Source organism: Rhinopithecus roxellana, chromosome 20 (genome assembly GCF_007565055.1).
Source record: "Rhinopithecus roxellana isolate Shanxi Qingling chromosome 20, ASM756505v1, whole genome shotgun sequence".
NCBI lineage: Eukaryota > Metazoa > Chordata > Mammalia > Primates > Cercopithecidae > Rhinopithecus > Rhinopithecus roxellana.
Genome location: NC_044568.1, coordinates 47,772,791 through 47,791,817, shown reverse-complemented (window position 1 = coordinate 47,791,817; position 19,027 = coordinate 47,772,791). Strand labels below are relative to the sequence as shown.

The window sequence follows — 19,027 nt, the reverse complement described above, 5'->3', positions numbered from 1 at the left end:
CTCTCCGAGGAAGTAACATTTTAGTCTCAAAGGACTCCCACCTTGACCAAACTTTAGCCAGGCTCCTCTAAACCATCTTCTCAATGAGGCCTTGACCTTGGCCTGCTGAACTCAGTTTTGGCAAAGAATTCTGCTAAGTCAGTTTAGTGAGACCTGTCCCATCCTTGATATCCAATCAAGTTCTTCATCTCCCATCTGAGATATCTTTTTTTTAATGATTTTTTAAAAATTCTTTAATAGAGATGGGGTTTTACCATGCTGCCGAGGCTGGTCTCAAACTCCTGGGCTCCAGCATCAGCCCGCCTTGGCCTCCCAAAGTGCTGGGATTACAGGTGAGAGCCACTGTGCCCAGTTCTATTTTTGATATCTAAGTCTTTGGTCTGCCTTTAGCAAGAGCCCTGTTTAACAAGAATCCTTTTACCTATCATATTTATCCACTTCTCTTAGTAATTTTCCATCCACTGACTCTGCTCGTTGGCTATAAATCTCCAGCTATTTTGCTATTATTTAGAGTTGAGTTCAATCTCTCTCCCCTATTGCAACAGTCTTAAGTAAAGTCTTCCTTGCCATTTTAAAAGAGCAACCAGTGCAATTAAAAACAGACAGACACCAATTGCCACCAGAAGTCAGGGAGGGGCAAGGAAAGATTCTACCCAGAGCCTTCGGAGGAGCCTGGCCCTGCTGACACCTTGATTTCAGACTTCTAGCCTCTGGAAGTGAGGGAATCAATGGTTGTTATTTTAAGCCGCCCAATTTGTGGCAGTTATGGTAGCCCCAGGAAATGAATACAGAAGGCAGTGCAGTCATTGGCCCATGCCCAGGGCATACCTTTTGGGAGTAGTTGAGAGCCTTTTCCATCTCAGACATGATGGAACTGATGTCATCGCTCTCATAAATGCCTGGAAGCAAAGCACATCGTGAGCATGGGAGACAGGGTGTGGATCCTGGCAAGTATCCCCATCATTTGGATACTAGAAAGCCACCTGGAGGTGACTCGAGGGCTGGGCTTGGTGGCTCACTCCTGTAATCCCAGCACTTTGGGAGGCTGAAAAGGGAGGATTGCTTGAGGTTCAAGACCAGCCTGGGCAACATAATGAGACCCCTTCTCTATCAAAAATTTTAAGAAATTAGTCTGGTGTGGTGGTGGACACCTGTAGTCCCAGCTGCTCAGGAGGCTGGGGTGGGAGGACTGCTTGAGTCCAGGAGGTTGAGGCTGCAGTGAAGTATGATGGCACCACTGCACTCCAGCCTGGGTGACAGAGGGAGACCCTGTCTCTAAAAAAATGTTGCTTTGTGTACCATGTACTACTCTCTTCCCAACCATGTGCTGTGAACATGCCACCCTTCCAAAAACAATCTAAGGGATGTTTAGGGTGCCTTCTAGCTCTGACATTCTAAAATATATATATTTTTAGTTTTTAATTTTTTTGTACAGGCAGAGTCTTGCTATGTTGCCCAGGATGGTCTCGGACTAGCCTCAAACAATCCACTTACCTCAACTTTCCAAAGTGCTGAGATTACAGGTGTGAGCCACCACCTGACCCATAATATACTTTCAGAGTTTTAGTTCTTCTTCTTTTTTTTTTTTGAAACAGAGTCTTGCTCTGTCACCCAGGCTGGAGGGTAGTGGCATGATCTCTGCTCACTGCAACCTCTGCTTCCTGGGTTCAAGCAATTCTGTTGTACCTCAGCCTCCTGAGTAGCTGGGACTACAGGTGTATGCCACCACACCCGGCTAATTTTTTGTATTTTTAATAGAGACAGGTTTTCACCATGTTGGCTGGGCTAGTCTCAAAGTCTTGACCTCAAGTGATCGGACCACCTTGGCCTCTCAAAATGCTGGGATTATGGGTATGAGCCACTGTGTCCGGCCTACTTTTTTTAACTTAAAAAAATTGCAGTAAAATATACATAACATCAAACTTCCTAGTTCAATCACTTAAAAGTGTACAATTCAGTGGGATTAAGTGCATTCACATTGTTGTGCAACCATCACTGCTATCTATCTTCAGAGGAACAGTTTTACATTTTAAAATGGGATTTTCACAAGCTGCTTTTCTGGAATATATCTGTGGTCTAAGGGAGCTATGCTGGTGCTGAGGCAACTGTTTGGAATGAGCCAAAGGGATGAGGAAACACTCATGTACCTGTGTCTCCAAACCAGTGGAAGCGGCCACCTGCAGCCCGGGTGACCTCCTTGTAGGCGGTGGCCGTGTCAGTGCGACTGGCATAGCAGGCAGGGGGCGTGGTGTCCATCTTTGGCTCACCCACGTAGAAGAGACACACGTTCAGCTGGAGGTCGCAGCCACTACAGGCCTCGGCCATGTAGGCGCTGAGCGTAGGCTGGTGGGGAAGAGAAGGTAAGAGGGGCCCGCAGCTGGGGGCCTTGAAGATGTGGGGCTCTGGGCAGCCCAGCCTGGCCATGTTTCTCCAGGGCCTTCTCTGTGCCTGGTCCAGTCCTTGGCACAAGGATGGAAAGAGATGAACTTGGGTTGCAGTTTCTCTCAATATATATTAAAAAAAATTTTTTTTTTTATTATTATACTTTAAGTTCTGGGGTACATGTGCACAACGTGCAGGTTTGTTACATATGTATACATGTGCCATGTTGGTGTGCTGCACCCATCAACTCATCATTTACATTAGGTATATCTCCTAATGCTATCCCTCCCCCTCCCACTACCCTACAACAGGCCCCGGTGTGTGATGTTCCCCTTCCTGTGTCTAAGTGATCTCATTGTTCAATTCCCGTCTCTCAATATTTTAACAGAGTGTGGTTGGGAGCTGGACCTGAGAGCCTCCTGACACCAGGCGTGGTCTAGACCAGTAGCATCTGCATCCCCTGGAAGCCTGCTAGAAATGCAGACTCCCAGGCCCCATCCCAGACCTACTGAACCAGGATCTGCACTATGTATGTATGTATGTATGTATGTATGTATGTATGTATATATTTTAAAGAGACAGGGTCTTGCTCTGTTGCCCAGGCTGGAGTGCAGGGGCACGATCATAGCTTGCTGCAGCTTTGACCTCCTGGGCTTAAGCAATCCTTCTGCCTCAGCCTCCTAAGTAGCTGTGACTACAGGCACACATCACCACACTTTTTTGTTTTTTGAGACAGAGTTTCACTCTTGTCGCCCAGGTTGGAGTGCAATGGCGTAATCTTGGCTCACCGCAACCTCCCGCTCCGGGGTTCAAGTGATTCTCCTGCCTCAGCCTCCCGAGTAGGTGGGATTACAGGCATGTGCCACCACGCCTGGCTAATTTTGTATTTTTAATAGAGATGGGGTTTCTCCATGTTGGTCAAGGTGACCTCAAACTCCCAACTTCAGATGATCTGCCTGCCTCAGCCTTCCAAAGTGCTGGGATTACAGGCATGAGCCACCACGCCTGGCTACATCTGGTTAATTTTTAAAATTTTATTTTTGTAGAGATGGGGTCTTGCTATGTTGTCCAGGCTGGTCTCAAGCACCTGAGCTCAAGCGATCCTCCCACCCCAGCCTCCTGAGTAGCTGGGACTACGGGCATGTGCCACCATGGCAGGTTATTTTTAAAATTTTTGTAGAAATGTGGTCTCCCTATGTTGCCCAATCTGGTCTCCAGGGCCTGCATTTTAACAGCATTCTTAGGTGCCTGTCTATACATTAAAGTTTGAGAAGCACTGCTTTAGAAATCATGCTGCAGAAACCTTGGCAAGGTATCCACCTGGGGGAAGATGGATGAGGTCGCAAAGGATAATGGACATCCAGGACATGGCCTACCCACCATGTCCTGGTCAGGGATGCCCCCAGTGAAGAGGTAGATTCCCTGCGATTGGTGTTTGTCTTTGTCCTTGAAGTCCACTTCCACAGCCTTCCGCAGGGCGCTGAGAACGTTCCTGCTGCCCCAACACCGCAGGTTCAGGGCCCACCTGGGGAGGCAGAGATGGCCATGCTGAGGGTCATTGGCCCATGCCTAGGGCATACATTTTGGGAGTAGTTGAGAGCCTTTGCCATCTCAGACGTGATGGAGTTGATGTCATCACTCTCACAAAGTGAAGACAGCCAGGTGGGGAGAGCAGCAGACAGAAGGAAGCTGTTTTCTGATTTCTGCCCATGGTTGTTTGGGGTCAGGGACTCTAGAGAGCTACTTCCTGGTGGAGAGGGGGACAGAGAAAACAATGCCTGCAAGCCTTCCCTCAGACACAGCCCTACGGAGTCTCTGCCCATCACCTACCGCCAGGCACTTTGTAAATTGTCGTGGCTCATGGGAACCATCTCAGGCCTCCAGCTTTCAATTGTGCTTCCAAACCTTTAAGAAGCAAAGAGAGTTCATTCTTAGGCTGGGGGAGGTCCACTTGGCAGCCCAGCTCTTTGGGCTTTGCAGCGTTTTAGTGGGGACAAAATTCTCATGAGATCCCCTAAAATGTGAGGATGTCACTGGCCTGGGCCAGCCTTGAGATTTCCTTGTGGGTCATATGTCCCAACATACTTCAGCCAAGACATGGCGTGAGCCAGCTTTGGTCAGCTTTCTTTCTGAGGCGTTGAGCTACAGCGTGTGGCCCCATTTAACCTCCCCTAGCATGGCTCCACATTTCCCTTCCCTATCCATACTTTAGTTTTTTTTTTTGGAGATGGAGTCTCACTCTGTTGCCCAGGCTGGAGTGCAGTGGTGGGATCTCGGCTCACTGCAAGCTCTGCCTCCCGGGTTCGCGCCATTCTCCTGCCTCAGCCTCCCGAGTAGCTGGGAATACAGGTGCCTGCCACTGCGCCCGGCTACTTTTTTTTGTATTATCAGTAGAGATGGGGTTTCACCATGTTAGCCAGGATGATCTCGATCTCCTGACCTTGTGATCTGCCCATCTCAGTCTCCCAAAGTGCTGTGTGTTTTTTTTTTTAAATACACATCTATGTAATCAACAGGATTTGGTAAAGAAAAAAAAAAATACACATCTAGCCTGGGCAGTAGAGCAAGACCTCATTTCTAGAAAATTAGCTGGGTATAGTGGCACATGTCTGTCGACCTAGCTACTTAGGAGGTTGAGGTGGGAGGATCACTTGAGTCCAGGAGGCTGAGGCTGTAGTGAGCTATGATTGTGCCACTGCACTCCAGCCTGGGCAACAGAGCAAGACCCTGTCTCAAAAAACAAACAAATAAACCCCCAAATCCAGAAAACCCACATTGTCTCATTTGTCCTGTAAGACAGAATTTAAGATCCTTGAGAAGAGGATTTATACTCTTTATGAATGAAAAGTTGTCCCCTCTCTAGTTTAAGATTAATTCCTCCACCTGGCCTTTGACATCATCACCCATCTCTTCTGAAACTTTGCCCCACAGTTCCGCCCTCACATCCACACATTCCCAACTTCTCTCCACTTCCCTCTGCCCCCAGCACCTCTCTACCTGTTTCAGACTCTCTATACTTGATAAGAACATCCTCCTTCCACTGGGAAGCTACTCTATGAGCAACTTCACTCTTTCCTCTTTCCCCTTGTGGACAAGCTCCCTGGAAACACGATATACCACCACTTCCTCACCTCCTCAACCCATTGCAGTCAAACTTCCACCCTGGGGGCATTCTCTGGTAGAGATGAACAATGCCCTCCATTCCCCCACCAGTGGAAATATATCCCTATTATCGCTGGATAATAAATCTGGGTTCAAGTGATTCTTATGTCTCAGCCACCGGAGTAGCTGGGATTATAGGCCTGTACCACTGAGACCCACTTATTTTTGTATTTTTAGTAGAGATGGGGTTTCACCACGTCAGCCAGGCTGGTCTCGAACTCCTGGCCTCAAGTGATCCACCTGCCTCGACCTCTCAAAGTGCTGGGATTACAGGAGTGAGCCACTGCGCCCGACCTTCATGTACTCCTTTATAGCAGTGCAGGAACGGACTAACATAGCGTCCCAACACCTTTCTCTCTTGTTTTCCTCCCACCTTTCTGGGTTCTCCTTTCCTGTGTTCCTTTAGTGGTTCCCTTCTTCTGCCCACCCTTCAAATGCTGGTGTTTCCCAAGTGCTGCCTTTGATTGTCTTCTCTCTCCCCTTCGCATCTCCACAGGTGCGATCCCTGCACTAACATTTATTTCATTCATATAATCAAAATGCTGATGGCTCAAAACCCCTTATTTCTTGGCTAGGTCTCCTCACTGGAGCTCCTCCTCCTCCTAATGTTCTCCAAACTCTTGAGTGTCTCAGACTCTGGATGTATAAAACCATCTTTCCCTTCAGAGATCTGTCCTTCTTGGGCATCATCTTCTCTTCACCATTCTTTCACCCCCTACAGCCAGGGACGACATTCTGTAGATTCTAACTCCCTAAAATCTTTTCCATGCACCTCTTTTTTTTTTTTTTGAGACAGAGTCTTGCTCTGTTGCCAGGCTGGACTGCAGTGGCGCAATCTCGGCTCATTGCAAGCTCCACCTCCTGGGTTCATGCCATTCTCCTGCCTCAGTCTCCCAAGAAGCTGGGACTACAGGTGCCCGCCACCACGCCTGGCTAATTTTTTGTATTTTTAGTGGAGACGGGGTTTCACCATGTTAGCCAGGATAGTCTCGATCTCCTGACCTCGTGATCTGCCCACCTTGGCCTCTCAAAGTGCTGGGATTACAGGCGTGAGCCACTGTGCCCAGCCTCCATGCACCTCTTTCTTGATTAACTTTTATTTTGGGCTCAGGGGTACGTGTGCAGGCTTATTATATAGGTAAACTCCTGTCATGGGGGTTTGTTATATAGATTATTTCATCACCCAGGTATTAAGTGTACCAATCAGTTATTTTTCCTGATCTCCTTCCTCTCACCCCCACCCTCCACTAGGCCCCCGTGTGTGTTTTTCCCCTTTATGTGTCCATGTGTTCTCATCATTTAGCTCCAACTTATAAGTAAGAACATGCTGTATTTGGTTTTCTATTCCTGTGTTAGTTTGCTAAAGATTATGGCCTCCAGCTCCATACATATTCCTGCAAAGATCATGATCTCACTCTTTTTTATGGTTGCATAGTATTCTGTGGCATATGCGTACCACATTTTCTTTCTCCAGTCTACCACTGTTGGGCATTCACATTGATTCCATCTCTTGCTATTGTTAATAGTGCTGCAATGCACATATATATGCATTTGTCTTTATGATAGAATGATTTATATTCCTTTGGGTATGTACCCAGGGATGGGATTGCTGGTTTGAATGGTAGTTCTGTTTTTAGGTCTTTGAGGAATCATCACACTGCTTTCCACCATGGTTGAACTAATTTACACTCCCAACAAGTGTGTAATTGTTCCTTTTTCTCTGAAACCTCACCAGCACCTGTTATTTTTTGACTTTAATAATGGCCATTCTTACTGGCCACACACTCTTTCTTCCATTCACAGTGCCTTGGCTTAAGCCCAGTCAACACTAGGGCAGGCAATTGCAAGAGTCAAACTGGTCTCTTCCCTCCGGTATTACATCCCTTCAGTTCCTCCTTCACAGCATTGCTCTAGCATTTGAAGATGCAAACCCGATCGTATTCGTACCTTGCTTGCAATCCTCCAGTGCCTTTATATCCTATAGCACAGGAAACTCGTGAGCATGGCCTATATCAGTCCTCCATCACCTGTTATTTCTGTCATGCACATTCTCTCCCTCTCACCCCCATATCCATGCTGAACTACCTGATGGTCCCTAAAGCTCTAACATACCTCACGCCCCTGCTCATGCTGTTGCCTCTACCTGGAACACCATTTCTCCCTATCCCATCATTCTCAGGTGCTAGGCAAACACCTACTCATTCATCAAGACCCAGAGGAAGGGGCACTTGCTCCATGAAGGTGTCCTGAGCCTACTCCTCACAGGTGGAATGAACTGATCCTGCCACTGATACCTTGCAGTCCCATACCTAGCTATCTACTCATTTCTATAGAAAACACCTAATAGCACTTCTTAACATCCCTGTCTCCCACTGTTAGGCTGTGAGTTCCTCGAGGATGCGTTTTGTGTGTCCATCTCCCCAGTGCCTGGCACAGGGACTGATTCATGGCACATTGTCAATGAAACATTGCTGAATGAATGAATGGGTAGATAAATAAATAAAATTCCTTATCTATAATGTTACCATAAATATTTTTCTGTAGAGTTTATTAGGGAATGATTGGGCTCTGGTACAGAATAATATCTAATACTAACTGTTGACTTAATAGGTTTAGAAAATGCCCTATTTCGTTTGAGGTTGTATAAAAATCTACTCTTTAAGTGGGTTCCTTTTCTCTCTGTCTTCCCTTGTTAGTTAAAATAGTATGCAATTAAAAAAATTATATGTATAGTTTTTATGGCTGGGCTCAGTGGCTCAAGCCTGTAATCCCAGCACTTTGGGAGGCTGAGGCAGGAGGATCACTTGAGGTTAGGAGTTCGAGATCAGCTGGCCAACATAGTGAAACCCCGGCTCTACTAGAAATACAAAGATTAGGCCGGGCGTGGTGGCTCAAGCCTGTAATCCCAGCACTTTGGGAGGCCGAGACGGGCGGATCATGAGGTCAGGAGATCGAGACCATCCTGGCTAACCCGGTGAAACCCCGTCTCTACTAAAAAAAATACAAAAAACTAGCCGGGCGAGGTGGCGGGCGCCTGTAGTCCCAGCTACTCAGGAGGCTGAGGCAGGAGAATGGCGTAAACCCAGAAGGCGGAGCTTGCAGTGAGCTGAGATCCGGCCACTGCACTCCAGCCTGGGCAACAGAGTGAGACTCCATCTCAAAAAAAAAAAAAAAGAAATACAAAGATTAGCCAGGTGTGGTGGTGTGTGCCTGTAGACTCAGCTACTCGGGAGGCTGAGGCAGAAGAATTGCTTGAACCTGGGAGGAGGAGGCTGCAGTGAACTGAGATCAAGCCACTGCACTCCAGTCTGGGCAACAGAGTGAGACTCCATCTCAAAACAAAAACAAAAACACAAACAAAAACAAACTATATATATAGTTTTTAAATTAAAAATGCTAGATATGTAGTATAATTACATATAATATATAATTTTAAAACTATATTAACATTTTAAAACTATATATACTATATATAGTTTTAAAATTATATATAAATTTGAAGAAAGTTCAAATCTTCAAAACCTCTCTGATCTTCATTGTATTTAATTCCAAACTATACAGTTTTAAAAATTGCATATGATTTATATATATACACACACACACATAATTAAATGTATATGTATAATTTTTATTTATTAAAACAGAGATAGGGTCTCACTATGTTGCCCAGGCTGGTCTCAAACTCATGGATGCAAGTGATCCTCTGTCTCGGCCTCCTGAGGAGCTGGGATTATAGGCGTGAGCCACTGCACCCGGCCAAATTTATATATACAATTTAAATTTAAATTTAGAATTGGAATCCTAAATGTTTGAAAAGGTGGGGGTTGCTGGAGTCAGGCTGAGGACTGAGACTAAGGCATGGCTGGAGTCCTTCCTTTCCTCTTCTGCCTGTTTTGTCTTGGAAGCCAAATGGGCCAATGGGCTGAATTACTTTATCCTGGTTGATCAAGCAGTGTGTTTTGGGGTCACTTATCACCTTTGCTCCAGTAGGACAGTCCTGCAACCATTTAATTATTCAATGCCCCAAACAAGATCATCCAAATCAGATAAACTGATGGCTATCCTAGGAGGCCGGGTGACTATGACGTCAATATCTGTCATCCGGCAATGTCCAAAGCCTCAGCATAACGATGGCATCCAAACACACACGACCCACCCTTGCCCCCAGGAGCCAGGAGACACGTACGCGATGAGGTTGAAGTAGTCCTTGTTGGATAACTGCTCCTCCAGCAGCAGCCGCAGGGAGTGCTGGATATGAATAATGTACATGGAATTGGTCGCAGAGATATCGAGCAGTACAACCACCCTAAAAGGAAACACGAGCTTTAAGAGGAGAACCGAATCTCTAAGATAATGTTTATTTTGTTCCATTTTACTATTTAAAGTTTTTTCCAGGGGAATTTTGCATGCCAAATTCATAGCTGGCCAAAATCTTCTCTGTGGTTTGAGGCCAAGAGAGGTGGGCTTACAATGGTAGATTAATGGGGTCATGGAACCCCCCCTTCTCTCCCAAGAGATGCTGTAATAGAATAAAGCCTCATGGTGGAGGTGGTTTAAGGGGTAGGGGCTTCATATAATGATTTTCATAGATTTATTTTAAAGAATTAGCATTCAATATTTTTATAGGTCAGAATATGAACATACATACATACATACATACATACATACATACATACATACATATATTTTTAGATGGTCTCTCTCTGTTGCCCAGGCTGGAGTGCAGTGGTGTGATCATGGCTCACTGAAGCCTCAACCTCCTGGGCTCAAGAGATACTCCTGCCTCAGCTTCCCAAGTTGCTGGGACCACAGGCACACATCACCATTCCTAGCTAATTTTTTTTTTTTTTTGTGGAGAGCAGGTCTGCCCATGTTGCTCAGGCTGTTTTTGAACTCCTGGCCTCAAGTGATCCTCCTGCCTTGGCCTCTCAAAGTGCTGGAAATACAGGAATGAGTCACTACACCCACCATAGGTTGGGGTCTTTGTAGAGAAAACAAAAACCAGCTGAGCAAGTAACATGAGGAATTAGGTATATCTGGGCCTCTTCGAAAATATTTTTATCTTTTTGTTTGCTCTCTTTCTGTTTTAAGATCTCTAGCCTCATTCGTTCTTTCTCTCATTTTACAACTTCAAACTTATATTCCTACCTCCTGCCCCATTCTCATTTTGAGACAGCTATGGATAGCAAAAGAAAATCCATGGGATTTACAGTCAGAAGACCTTGGTTCAAGTTCCACCTCATACCAGCTGTGTGGCCTTAGGCAAGTCACAAAACCTCTCTGATCTTTGTTTAAGTAGTTTAACTATAAACCACTTGTAAGACTCATCATAGGGTTGCTTCAAGAACAAAATTACATAATAGATGTATAGTGGCCAGGTGTGGTGGCTCATGCCTGCAATCCCAACATGTTGGGAGGCTGGGGCAGAAGAATCACTTGAGGCCAAGAGTTTGAGACCAGCCTGGGCAACATAACAAGACCCTGTCTCTAATAATAATAATAATAATAATAATAATAATAATAATAGATGTATATTATAAAATATAATAATTTATAAATGTTAATTCATCAAACAAGATATGGAATCATAATAATGGCCATAATAGATAACTATTGTTTCTCCCAACTCAGCATCCATTACCTTATCTGGAAACACCATCCCGATTTTCCTTTGGGAAACACCTCTGCCTCTATCAGTCAATTTGAGTTGAGTGAAACTGAGTCCACTGCAAGCTTCAGGGATGGGCATTTGACCCTGGCCAATCAGAACATCACACCTCTGGCTGGGTGGGAGGATCCATTCATCCATGACCCATTTGCTCTGGCCAGGGAGGAGGTGTGATTTTTTTTTTTTTTTTTTTTTGTAGACACAGGCACTCGCTCTGTTGCCCAGGCTGGAGCACGGTGGCACAATCATAGCCCGCTGCAGCCTTGAACCCCTGGGCTCAAGCGGCCCTCCTGCCCCTGCCTCAGCCTCCCAAGTAGCTGGGACTACAGGTGTACAACACCATGCCCAGCTAATTATTTTACTTTTTTGTAGAGACAGGGTCTCACTATGTTGCCCAGTCTAGTCTCAAACTTTTGAACTCAAGCGATCCTCCTACTTTGGCCTCCCAAAGCGCTGGGATTGCAAAAATGCTCAGTGACACAACGATGACATTATTGACATCAATGATGGTGGTGGTGACTTTTTCCTCCCCTGGGGGTTCTGCTGAGAGATTCCCAATCCCTAATCTAAGTGATGGCTTCTGATGATACCAACAGGTAATGCATGAGTCAGATAAATGTCATGTCACACACCAGACCCACGAAGGATAAGAATCCTGCTTAGGAAAGGTACCTTTTTTCACACACAGTGCCCCAAATTCTTCTGCTGGCCAGGGAGAGCCACTCGATCCGCCTCTCGTACATCCGCATAGCTCTGTTGAGCTGTTTCTGCAGAGGTGTGGGCCACAGTGAGCGGCTGCTCAAAGGCTGAGCAACCAAGGGGCCTGAGGGGAAGTAGGTATACCCAGGTGGGCTTCAGGGAATGGTGTGTCAAGTCCCTGGGAATCCAGGCAGTATAATCATTCCACTAAATCATGGACAAATTTGCCACAAGACCAGGAAGGGAAGAGTCACACGGTATTTCATTGCATCAAATGGGGGAGGAAGCAGATCTTTCCCCAGAGGATTAGAGGCTTTTTTTCTTTTTTTCTTTTTTCTTTTTTTTTTTGAGGCATTGAGGTCCCTGCTTGGGGAGGAGGTGGCCAAAGCTCCAGGGGGCCTGTAGGTGGAGCACACAGTCCCTCTTTACAAGAAGGAGTTTAGTCAATGGCTTGGTGACTCCATAGCCCAGGGAACCTTCCTCCCATCTCCGCCTCCTGCACCCCATTTTCTGACTGACTGAACCCATCACTGACCTGGTACTCATAGAGGAAGGGTGGGTCCACATGAATGTTCTTCACTGTCCCATCGTGCCATTCAAATTGTATCATTGCCTTCTGTTCTCAGGCACGGGCAGGAGGGTGAGCAGGTGAACAGAAGTACATGTAGTTTAATTTGGGCACTGGTTCTCCAAATCAGGTGCAGGAGAGGGAAGTGGGCTCTGAACACATTTGAGGTTGGATTGAACTCCCTCCCAGAACTCCACCACACACACCCCACAATACCACCACCACCAGGTCATTGCCTTGTCTGGAACTGGAAGTAGAGAGCCTTAGAGAGAGTGATCCCCTGAATGGACCATGCCTGACAGCAAGCCTCTCAGGCTGTCTTCCTGAGAGGCTTTTCTGAACATCAGAGTCATGAAGATATGGTTGGAGGGTTTTAGTAAAAGAGAGCACAGTTGGAGACCTTAAAATATACTGGCCATAGCTTCTTAGGTTTGGAAACCTAGACAGGCCTTCACAGATGCTTTGAAAATCCAATTTGTTCATCTTGTTTTATCATCCTCCACCAAGCAACATATCCATCTCTCTATCACTCCATCCATCTAGTCATTCATCCACGCATTGCTAGACCTACATGTCCCTTACTCCTCTCTCTTCCTTTCAGTCTTCCATCTTTCTGCTATCTTTCTATTCACCTATTATTCCTTCCTTCCATTTCTCCATCCTTTCACTCCTACATTCTTCCATCCTTACTTTAATTTCTACTTTCATTCTTTCATTTGTCCTTTATTCCATTTTGCCATCCACCCTTCCATTTTCCATTTTACCCTTCCACCTGTTCAGATTTCCATCCATTCACCCATCCATTCCCCCATCCATGCATCCATCCATTCACCCATCCATTCACCCATCCATGCATCCATCCATCCATCCATCCATCCACCCACCCACTCATCTATTTATCCATCCATCCATCCATCCACGTTTCCATTCATTCATCATTCTTTTCCTTCTTCTGGCCAAACTTCCTTCCAACTACCTTCTCAGCCATCCAGTAAACATTCATTGATTTCCTACTCATACTAAACATGGAGGATAGAGAGTTAGAGAAAAGTATTCCCTCTTTATACTTCATACTTGATGGGGATTTAAATATGTAAAAATTCATGCATTAACCCTTTATGGGAGCAATAGCAGAAGTCTGCATTAGGTACAGCGAGGACATAAAGAGAGCAAGTCTGTCCTGTCTGAGTTGGGAGGAGAAAACTTTCATGGAGGGGGTGACCGTGGTACCTGATTTATCCCTCTTGCCCCATCTCCCAAGTTCAATTTTTCAGATCTTTGAAAACCAATAGCTACAGTGGATTTGATGTGCTTTCTAGGGTCCTGGGTGGGAAGCCTGAATCCCTGGTGATTCTTATTGCCAGAACATTTAAGAAGGTGGGAAAAGCCACCAGGGAGCTCTCCTGTGGAGGACTGGAGAAAATGATGAATCTGAATTACCTCATGGATAGTTGACGATACTGTTTTCTGGAGAATAGGTACAAATTCCTCCACAGGAGAGAATGCGTTGGGTGCCAGGACCTGATACAGACTTAATTTCTTGGCTGAAAAAATAAATTGTGAGGTTGTAAGCACTGCCTGGGAAGCTCCAAAGGGTTCAAGCTTTTATTTTTTTGAGACAGGGTTTTGCTCTGTCACCCAGGCTGGAATGCAGTGGCACAATCGTAACTCACTGTATCCTCAAACTCCTGGACTCAAAGTATCCTCCTGCCTCAGCCTACCTGAGTATCTGGGACTATAGGTGTATGCCACCACACCCAGATAATTTTATTTTTTATAGAGATGGGGTCTTGCTATGTTGCCCTAGGTTGGTCTCAAATCCCTGGTCTCAACTAATCCTTCCTTTTTGGCCTCCCAAAGTGCTGGGATTGCAGATGTGAGCCACTGTGCCTGGCCGGATTCAAGCCTTTTAGTCAGTCACCTGCTTCCTGGGTTCTGCCCTCTTTGGAGATTTACCTTTCAGACCATTGACCTTAAGCCACTCTGCAGAAGTCTTGTCCAAGTTTGGAAACTCAATGGTGAGAGGAGCGTCATGCTTTGGGGGTTTAGGCAAGAGGCTTATGAGTAGCCCATTTGTAATCTCTGTGGAAATCTAAATTCAATGAGAAAGCCCTCATTACATAATCATATTTTAGAGTTGAAAAGTCCTCAGTCTTCACCCTCCACCCAGTCAACGCCAAGTGGAGCATCTTAAACACTCCATGGTAGATTAAAGGCGGTTTTGCCTTTCCCTTCCGTCATCCTCTCCCCTTCTCTGATTTCTGGAATTTCCAGGGGAAGACGGAGGAGTACCCAGCAACTCGTTTGCTCTCACAGTGGCCTATGCTCCTGGCTCCCTCCCTAACCTTACCGGGAAGATCAGCACCACGGACTCCAAGATGACAGGTCGCCCCTCCATGCTTTGGAGAACTAAAAACTCCTGCAGCAAATCACTCAGTGAGCCCCCACGTGGCCACCCTGTGGCCACATTTACAAAGTAAAGAACCGAGGCTCTGAGAGGTTAAATTACATAGTGAATGTATAAGTAAAACATAAAACAGCAAGTCCCAAACTTCAGAGATTTGAGCACTGCCTTCATGAATTTTGCTATATCTGAGTACTACTGTATTATTATATTTTAAGAATCAACATGTAACATTAAAGCTTTTTAGTTATTAACTTTCTTTAAGTTTAAAAATTCAATCCCTTTCACAGTTTTAGAAAGAAGATATATGATGACCATAATGAGCTAGTTTGAAATAGATATCATTTAAAAAATATATTAATCCATGCACCACCTAAAATTATCTTGCAAACTACAAGTAGTACATGCACTTCATTTTTGGAAACTCTTGGCAAGGTTTTGGGCCTTAGACCTGGGTTCAATCCAAACTCAATCTATTTCTATCTCTGCAATCTTAGGCAAGTTATGTAACCTCTTAGCTTCGGTTTCCTCATCTATAAAAAGTAATAATATACTTAACTCAGACTGTTGTTAAGATAAAGCATTTAAATAACTGAACATTGTGCCTATCTTATAATGAGCATTTAATAAATGAGAACTACTATAATTCTTTTTTTTTTTTTTTTTTGAGATGGAGTCTTGTTCTGTCATCCAAGCTGGAGTGCAGTGGCACTATCTGGGCTCACTGCAACCTCTGCCTCCTGGGTTCAAGTGATTCTCCTGAGTCAGCTTCCCACACAGCTGAGATTACAGGTGCCTGCGACCACGCCTCACTATGTTTTGTACTTTTAGTAAAGACAGTGTTTCACCATGTTGGCCAGGCTGGTCTTGAACTCCTGACCTCGAGCGATCCACCTCCCACAGCCTCACAAAGTGCTGGGATTACAGGTGTGAGCCATCACACCTGGCCAAGAACTATTATAATTCTAATACTAATTGTTGTTATTGTATTTATATATTTTAAAAATTCTTTTTTGAGACAGGGTCTTGCTCCGTTGCCCAGGCTGGAGTGCAGTGGTACCATTAGGGCTCACTGCAGCCTCGACCTCCCAGGTTCAATCATCCTCCCACCTCAGCCTCCTGAGTAGCTGGGACTACAGGCACGTGCCATCGTGCCTGGCTAATTTTTTAATTTTTTGTAGAGACGGTGTTTTGCCATGTTGCACAGGCTGGTCTTGAACGGCTGGACTCAAGTGATCCTCTGGCCTTGGCCTCCCAAAGCACTGGGATTTCAGGTGTGAGCCATGGCTGAGGTGAGAATGACTCTCTTCAAGACAGCCTATTCTGGGTGGTTGAGGTTTTCATGATTCTCCAAATGGGGGGTAAGGGAGGGGACAGTGACAAGACAGAGGGGGTGGCAGGAGCCTGCTGATCTTTCTCTGAAATAAATTTTACAGTTAGTAAATCCACCACGATCTTTCTGGCACCATGGTAGGCCCAGCCAGCCCACCCAACTCAGAGCTCTGGGGTGCAATGAAGGGTGGGCCTTGCCTTGTTTCGATTTTAGGAAGTGACGGGCACCGGCAGCTGTGCCGTCTATGAACAGGTGAGAAAGGGGAACAAGGCCAGCTGAGTGCTGCTGGGAGAAGGCCCCAGAACTGACACTCATACCACCTACCTCCTCCATGGTGCAGGTGAGCGCCTCACAGGGGCTGCTGTGCCTCAGGGCTTGCACGTGGCTGAGGAGGCTCTGGGCCATTCTGAATTTCTGCCAGGAGCTCATCCATATCCCGGCTGGTGTAGAGCTGAGGGTGGCAAGAGCAATCAGCCAGCCAGAATCACTTGGCTACCTGCAGAGGCCAACCCAGGAAGGGGCAAGCAGCCAGGCCAATGCCCAGGCAGGAGGGCAGACTCTCTCCACTAGGCCTTATAAACTGCTACCCATATGCCAGGAAGAGCCTGCAGACATGCTGTGCTCCATTTGTGCAATTGACCTGCTGTATTTTAAAACAATTGAAGAGTTTTCTAATTGTAAAAGTATAAAGAAACACTTTACATGCTCTAGGATGGCTATAATAATAATAATTATTTATTTATTTTATGATCATTTTAAGAGAAAGGGTCTTTTTCTGTCACTCAGGCTGGAGTGCAGTGGTGCAATCATTGGTCACTGCAGCCTCGAACTCCTGGGCTCAAGCGATCCTCCTGTGTCAGCCTCCTGAGTAGCTGTGACTACAGCCATGTGCTACCACGCCAGGTGAATGTTTAAATTTTTTGTAGAGATGGGCTGTCATTATATTGCCTAGGCTAGTCTCAAACTCCTGGCCTCAAATGATCCTCCTGTCTCGGCCTTCCAAAGCACTAGGATTACAGACATGAGCCACCATGCCTGGTCAAGCCACAGGTTTTAAGATAAAATATTTCTTAAACCAGTTAGTTTCAGTCATTTACTTTACCTTTCTTTTTTTTTTTTGAGACGGAGTCTCGCTCTGCCGCCCAGGCTGGAGTGCAGTGGCCAGATCTCAGCTCACTGCAAGCTCCGCCTCCTGGGTTCACGTCATTCTCCTGCCTCAGCCTCCGGAGTAGCTGGGACTACAGGCACCCGCCACCTCGCCTGGCTAGTTTTTTTTTTGTATTTTTTTAGTAGAGACGGGGTTTCACCGTATTAGCCAGGATGGTCTCGATCTCCTGACCTCGTGATCCACCCGTCTCGGCCTCCCAAAGTGCTGGGATTACAGGCTTGAGCCACCGCGCCCAGCCTACTTTACCTTTCTAACCTCTGTAGTCTGAGTCACCTACAGACAGAGTCCAGATGATGAGGTATCAAGATAGGGTGCTGCCTGAGTTTGGCTCCCTGCTATGACAAGCAGGGACCTTGTGACCTTTGAATTCACTTGTGAGATGCAAACACTCATTTACTCATGGTTATTAACGGTAGGCAAGACACAGCCTGGGAGCGACCAGATGATTGCATTCTTAATCTTCCAAATGGATCTACACACATGTTTGCTAATCATTGCCTCCCTTGTGAACACAGGGTGGCTGATGTCTAGTTATTAACTGGGACAAGGACAGTAATGGATGGATCAGTACAGAATGGATTGCTCATTTTGCTCTGCAGTGGGTCCCCTGCAGTAGCAGGAGTTGATCTAGGAGAGAAAATCAAGGCAATTCAGACTCAGTGCTTTCTGGGGAGCAGAGCTAGGCTGGGGCCTATATTAATGGCAACTGGAGAGTGATTGAGGATTCTGCAGGCAGGGTTTTAAAAGGCCCCTGGGCTCCCAGGCATGCAATCAATGCATCATACAGGCTGACCAAAGCATCTCCTGTGACTTCAGGTTGTCCCCGTTCTTCCCACATATTCATTCTAACCCGATTTTACCTGTGTAACCTCATTGAATACAGGTGGGGACAGGGAGAAAAGGAGAAACAAGTGTATAGTGTGGTCCTCGCCCAGACCTCCTGGGTACAACCTTGGAGGCAGACAAGGAGAGAAGAAGAGGGGCCACATGTTGGCAGAAGGGCTTACCTCCATCTTTGGGCTGTAGCAGTGGTAGTAGCCCCTAACAGCTTCTGCAAGGTTCTTCAGGATAGCCTGCAGGGATGAGGCCAGGGTCAGCCCTCACTAGGGCAACACCAATACTCCAGTAAGTCTTCTCCTTGACTGAACCTCCCAATTATCCAAAGTGTCCCATTTTACCAAAGGGAGAACCAGGCATAAGGACAGGTGCATTCTCGTCCACACTCGGGGGCCTGTCCAAGCATGAGGCCTCAAAGGCCAGCCCAACTCACTACCGCCAAAGCCAAGGGACACCTCAGAAAATCTCGGGCACTCACAGGGGGCAGCTGATCATCGCAGCTGTAGGTGATGAAGTGGATGATGAGGTCTCTTCCCATGGTGGACTGTTGGATGTAGTCGGACAGGATTTCAGAAGGCTGATCTGGGCTGGGGAGAAGGGAGAAAAGTGGACACCCCAGGTCAGATCACTTTGAGAACATTTCAGAGCAAAACGGTAATTCCCAAGGAACATCTCCCTGATTCTTAACTGGCCACCTGTGTCCCAGGTCATCTATGCGGGATGCAGGGCTAGGTGGACTGCAGGCCTGGCTGCCCTGCCTCCTCTGCAGATGGGTGGCCTGTGACTGCAGTCCTTCCCTCGTGTGT

At 46.3% G+C, this 19,027-nt stretch overlaps 1 protein-coding gene across 1 annotated transcript in view; it reads right to left on the bottom strand.

Moving 5' to 3' along the window:
- VWA3A (von Willebrand factor A domain containing 3A) overlaps positions 1–19,027 on the bottom strand; it is an 80,401-nt gene that overhangs the window by 20,034 nt on the left and 41,340 nt on the right. The window contains 13 exon segments of the mRNA XM_010388596.2: positions 829–899; positions 2,148–2,343; positions 3,763–3,907; positions 4,213–4,287; positions 9,731–9,850; positions 11,885–11,979; positions 12,447–12,527; positions 13,920–14,023; positions 14,436–14,571; positions 16,541–16,618; positions 16,620–16,667; positions 18,392–18,457; positions 18,700–18,808. Of these exon segments, the coding sequence (XP_010386898.2) occupies positions 829–899; positions 2,148–2,343; positions 3,763–3,907; positions 4,213–4,287; positions 9,731–9,850; positions 11,885–11,979; positions 12,447–12,527; positions 13,920–14,023; positions 14,436–14,571; positions 16,541–16,618; positions 16,620–16,667; positions 18,392–18,457; positions 18,700–18,808 (1,324 nt within the window).